Source organism: Nematolebias whitei, chromosome 12 (assembly GCF_014905685.2).
Source record: "Nematolebias whitei isolate Nwh7 chromosome 12, NemWhi1, whole genome shotgun sequence".
Taxonomy (NCBI): Eukaryota; Metazoa; Chordata; class Actinopteri; order Cyprinodontiformes; family Rivulidae; genus Nematolebias; species Nematolebias whitei.
This window is the reverse complement of record NC_056509.1, coordinates 3,067,735-3,073,371: the sequence shown is the minus strand read 5'-3', so window position 1 is coordinate 3,073,371 and position 5,637 is coordinate 3,067,735. Positions and strand designations below refer to the sequence as shown.

The window sequence follows — 5,637 nt, the reverse complement described above, 5'->3', positions numbered from 1 at the left end:
CATGACACAGATCAGCAGCAACATGACACAGATCAGCAGCAACATGAAACAGATCAGCAGCAACATGACACACAACACATGACAAAACATTTGACAAAACAAAACATGTCAAAAGTTTTCTGATGACTCTGCCACAGTCGGCCTCATCAAGGTGAGGACGACTCAGAGTACAGACAGCGGACACAAGACTTTGTGGACTGGTGCCAGCAGAACCACCTCCTGATCATTGCTGCTAAAACTAAGGAGCTGGAGGTGGATTTCCACATGCACAGGTCCACCTCACTGACCCCGGTGAACATCCAGGGAGTGGACATTGAGATCATGGACTCTTACAAGTACCTGGGTGTTCACCTGAACAATAAACTGGACTGGTCTCACAACACTGATGCACTTTACAGGAAGGGTCAGAGCAGACTCTACCTGCTGAGGAGACTGAGGTGTTTTGGAGTGCAGGGGGTGCTCCTGAAGACCTTCTTTGACTCGGTAGTGGCATCAGCCATCTTCTGTGGTGGTGTGTGTTGGAGCAGTAGCTTATCATCAGCTGAGAAGAAGCAGTTAGATAAGCTCATCAAGAAGACCAGCTCTGTGCTTGGACGCCCCCTCAACCCAGTGCAGGTGGTGGGAGACAGAAGGACTCCAGCTAAAATAACATCATTGCTGGACAACGTCTCCCACCCCATGAAGCTGTTGCTGAACTGGAGAGCTCGTCCAGAGAGTTCAGTGACAGGTTCCTGCTCCTAAATGCACAAAGGAGCGTCACCGCAGGTCCTTCCTCCAGCAGCTGTTAGACTCTACAACCATCACTGCTCCAACAAACTCAATAAGGGTTAAATACATGCTGACCTCTGCTGAAACACACTCTGCCTGTAATACTGTACTGTCAATAGTCTGTCCTTATCAATGTTCCAATACATATTGAACATTATTATTGATATTGTTTATCTTATTTCTTTGTATTGTTTATTAACATTTAGGAACTTTTGTGTAAATCTTGTTATCTGTTGCTGCTGTTACACTTGAATTTCCCATCCGTGGGACAATAAAGACTGTTTCTATTCTATTCTCTCATCAGCAACATGACACAGATCAGCAGCAACCCTGTACATAATTTCATCCCACCACATGTTCAACATGTGGTGTGTTTTCAGTATTTATTCAACATTTTATTTTTTTACTTTAAAAATAAAATCAAGTCCTTATCGGCACAAATAAAGTGATGTGGAACATGTTGCATCTGTTCTTACCGAGCACAGAAGCTGCAGCGTTGTGCTGCTCTGTGAGGTGCAGCTGGGCTGTGATGGAGCTCTGTCAGGTGTAGACTCCTCTGATGGAGCAGGAGCCGGGAGGCTTGGAGGGTTTAATGTGGAGTTTAGAGATGAACCGTCACGCGCTGAAATACGTTCTGGATAAAATACAGTGAGAAACGGGACCGGAGGACAGTTAGCATTTATGCAAATTAGCTTAGCATCGTAGCACCGACGTTGTCCTATTATGGCGTCAGCCTCTTTTGTTAGTTAAAAATATGTTCAGAACCGATGGGATGAGTCACTTAAAATATGTTTAAAGTTAGAAAACACTCACCATCTTCTATAAATGATTCAAATAGAGCAGTAGTCGTGTCCAAACCACCCTCCAGTCGCTCCATCTAGCTCGCTTTGGCTTTTTTCGTCGGCCACCAAGCACAACAACACCTGCACTTCTGCATTTGACCACGGCTTTGATATTATTGTTGTTGTATAGCTTCAAAATACTAAAAGATACGCTCCTCGAGTTATCGCTAATAGCAAGCGGTAGAGAAAAATGGCGGATCGGGTTGTTTGGAAAGACTCCACAGACGGGGCGGCTGTGGCTCAGTGGTTAGAGCAGTCGTCCTCCAATGCGAGAGTTGGGGGTTTGAATCCACGAGCAGTCACATGTCGAAGTGTCCCTGGGCAACACACTGAACCCTTCATCGCCTCTGATGTGTGTCTATCAGTGTATGAATGTGATAAAGCTCTGATTATTCTCTTTAGAATGATTTGTTCAATTATCTTTGTAGAGATCTAGTATAGAGCTGTATGAATGGGTACATGAGGCACAGATTGTAATGTAATGCGCTTTGAGTATCTTGAAATAAGATAGAAAGGCGCTATATAAGTACAGTCCAATTACCATTATTCCTCCCCCCGACCAATCAGTGACCGACAGTGTTTCTGATGTCACGGCTCGGCTCGCTTGGACCCCTTGAGAAGCCGGGCCAGAATACTGGGGGTGAGCAGGTACGAAGTACTAATGGAAATGTCCTCAAACACGGGCTGAGCCGGAAATATTTGACCTGCGCCGTGACAGTGGAAAAGGAACATTATTTAGGCCGGTTCCGGTGGGACCGCTTTATTTCTGTCTCGACAGTGCCCATAGTTCTCCTTTAGTGGGCGCATCATTAATATCAACGCGCCTTACCAGCTGGTGGTGCAAGTGCTACATTGAGCTCTTTACTAACCACCACTAACACGTATTAGAAAACGAGGAGCTGGAAAAGAGCACACAACCAAAATGGATGATGTCATTTCTGTTTTGAACATTCTGCTTTGCCTGTGGCTTTTTCTCCCTGTTTATGTACATGTATGTATGTGTGTATATATATACACACATACATACATTATGTTTTCATGTTGATTAATTTTGTGAAAAGTTTGTTTTATCAAAACCAGAATAAACGTGTTTTTGTTGTGGGTCAATAAGCAGCCTATTTCCACTTGTGCCTAAGAAACCCGTAAAAGCCTTTGAAATTTAACTTGCTTTGTTTTTTTCTCCTGTCTCCTAATCTCTGTATTTATTCCATCTTTTTGCTTTCTGTTTCACTCTGTCCTGCTCAGTTTGTGTTTAGTTGTCATGTTTAGTTTTTGAACCTTGTGGTTGATTCTTCCAGGTACTGAGGATGCCTACTTCAAAGTACCAAACAGGGGACAAGGTGATGGGCCGCTGGCCTGGCAGCAGCCTGTACTACGAAGTAAATGTTCTCAGCTTCGATGCCAACAGTCTGCTTTACACCGTTATCTACAAGGATGGGACGGAGCTGGAGCTCAAAGAGCAGGACATCGTGGTATGACCAGAGTCAGAAACCCTTACAGGGACAATCTTCATAATGTAAACTAGATGTTTTTCTGTGGGAGGTGTTTTTAACTTATTTGAAGAGCTTACATTCAATTTTAAAATGCAAATGTTGGTAGAACTTTGGTGAATTTTAGACCTATACCTATTTTTGGATATGGTATCTTGTTGTGTGTTTTTTATGAGAGATATTTTTTGTTTGTTGTTTTGCCACAGAATTTCTCTGCTTTCCAAACACGCACTCGCTCCCGTTCACGCTCACCAGGACGCCGTCGCAGCCGGTCACGCTCTCCTGCAAGGACCACTCGCCGTTCATCCTCTCGTACAGCTGCAGCAGCTGCTACTGCAGCCATAGCAGAAATTGCACAGTCCTCTCACAAAGACACAAAGCTGAAGGAGACGTTGGAAGTCAGGCTCAGCCCCATGGTAAGAACATTTTTACTGGTAAAATGCTTATAAAAAATTCTTAATTTTTGTGGTACATTTCAAATTTTAAGATAGCTTCCACATAGAGGTATTTAGCACTGCTGTAAGTCCAGCTGTGTTTAGGTTAGTTCTGAATCATTTCACTGTGATTATTTACTACAAACAAAGATGGCACAACCTGTTTCAGGCAAGATGAGTCTTACTCTAGTTCAGATATTTAAAACTTATTTTCTAAATTATCTAGAAAAGATTTCAGATGTCCAAACTCATTAGTCCTTTGTCCCTTTGGGAAAATTTGTCAGTCCCTGTCCCACTTCACTGTGGCTTTAACCACATCGTAGTGCTGGCCCCATTTCACTTTGCTTTTCATGTTTTTGTCTCCCTCAATCTCCCTTTAATGTTTGACGGGCTGCTGCAGTCAAAGACAACAGAGAACAACAGCACCAGTAAGCATGAAAAGAAAGAGGAGAATAACACTGCTAGCAAAGTAACTGAGGTAAGTTTTGCTTTGCGGTTTGAAAATGTGCATAAAAAGGGTTAATAAATGTAACTTGTTAAAGTTTCAAACACTGAAATACAAACATTGACACAGCTGGCACAGGTACAGAACCCTCAGATTCTATTAAATTTATTCATCAAGTGATTGTTTTTCATCACTCACTTTAGTTTTCTGGATCAAAGACTACCTGACAAACAGACCACAGTTTGTGAAACTGAAGGGTTGTGTGTCTAACCAGGTGGTCAGTAACTCAGGAGCACCACAGGGGCCTGTACTCTCACCATTCCTTTTCACTCTGTACACCTCAGATTTCCAGTACAAAACAGACTCCTGTCATCTGCAGAAATATTCAGATGACTCTGCAGTGGTCGGGTGTATCAGAGATGGACAAGAAGCTGAGTACAGGGAACTGGTGGACCACTTTGTGGCATGGTGTGGAATCAATCATCTCATCTTGAATGTAGGGCTGCAACAACAAATCAATAAAAATAGATGATTAAAAGCGTTGGCAACGAATTTCGTTATCGATTCGTTGTGTCGCGCGATTAAGCGTCTTTCACGGCGCTGCGGAGCCGTTTCGTTTTGTTCACAGGCAGTTCATTGTGAATGCTGACTGACTGAATAAAGTTTGAAAAAATAAAAAGAACTGCAGTGTGAGTTGAACAGAGCGAGGAAGAAGAAAAGTAGAGTATTTTCAAAGGAAATTTTACAATGACCGACGCAGCGAAAATGGCTCGACCCAAGTCCTCCAAAGAGTGGGAGCTCTTCACAAAGATAAAAACTGAGAAGCATGCAGCTTTGAAAATCACCGACACGACACGTGAGAACCACGGAGATAAAACGTACGTAAACATGTCTGAGTCACGAGGAGGAGGAAGGAGCTGAACAGCTGATCCAACTCTTCATGTGTTGCAGGTGAGTCTCTACAATATTCTACATTTGTTCTGTTTCAAGAGAGAAAACGTAACGTCAGTCTCTCTGGAGCTGAAGCTGCTGCTTGTTCTCTGATTCATGACGTGATGGAGAACGTGTCTTACTTTGTATTTTATTTCATTGGAACAAGCAGAGTTTAAATGTGATTTATTAATAAATCTAACACAAAGATAATCATTTAATGATTGAGCTTCAACTTTTAATTTGCTGACAAAGTCTGAAGACACTGCAGGTATGGCAGGATGAATTGCATTTAAACAGGAATTAAAGTCATTTATTACATCTACTCAAGTGTGTAATTAAGTATTTTACATGTGTGTGTTTAATTGCTCTTTTAGCTACTTTTGCCTGAACCTAACACTGTAAGTGAAACAAGGCATTTCTTGAGTTGCTGTAAATTATGATATAAAACATATTTACTGTCTCATTCCAGAAAACAACAACAAACAACAACATCCTTCATGATGGACAGACATCATGGACACCACAGCAGCAGCTGTCTTCACTGAAACATCCTGAACATGATCGTCACTGACATGAGGCCTCTGTCCATGGTTGAAGACAAAGGATTCACTATAATGATCCACACTTTTAATCCAGGTTACAATAATCCACACTTTTAATCCAGGTTACAATGATCCACACTTTTAATCCAGGTTACAATGATCCACACTTTTAATCCAGGTTAC

At 42.2% G+C, this 5,637-nt stretch overlaps 1 protein-coding gene across 1 annotated transcript in view; it reads left to right on the top strand.

The window, feature by feature from the left end:
* The first annotated feature begins 264 nt into the window (after positions 1 to 264).
* The window catches only part of LOC119418725 (delta(14)-sterol reductase LBR-like), a 35,222-nt gene continuing 29,849 nt past the window's right edge, over positions 265 to 5,637 (top strand). The window contains exons 1-4 of the mRNA XM_037686059.1: positions 265 to 345; positions 2,909 to 3,082; positions 3,307 to 3,516; positions 3,935 to 4,012. Of these exons, the coding sequence (XP_037541987.1) occupies positions 265 to 345; positions 2,909 to 3,082; positions 3,307 to 3,516; positions 3,935 to 4,012 (543 nt within the window). The remainder of the gene's footprint in view (positions 346 to 2,908; positions 3,083 to 3,306; positions 3,517 to 3,934; positions 4,013 to 5,637) is intronic.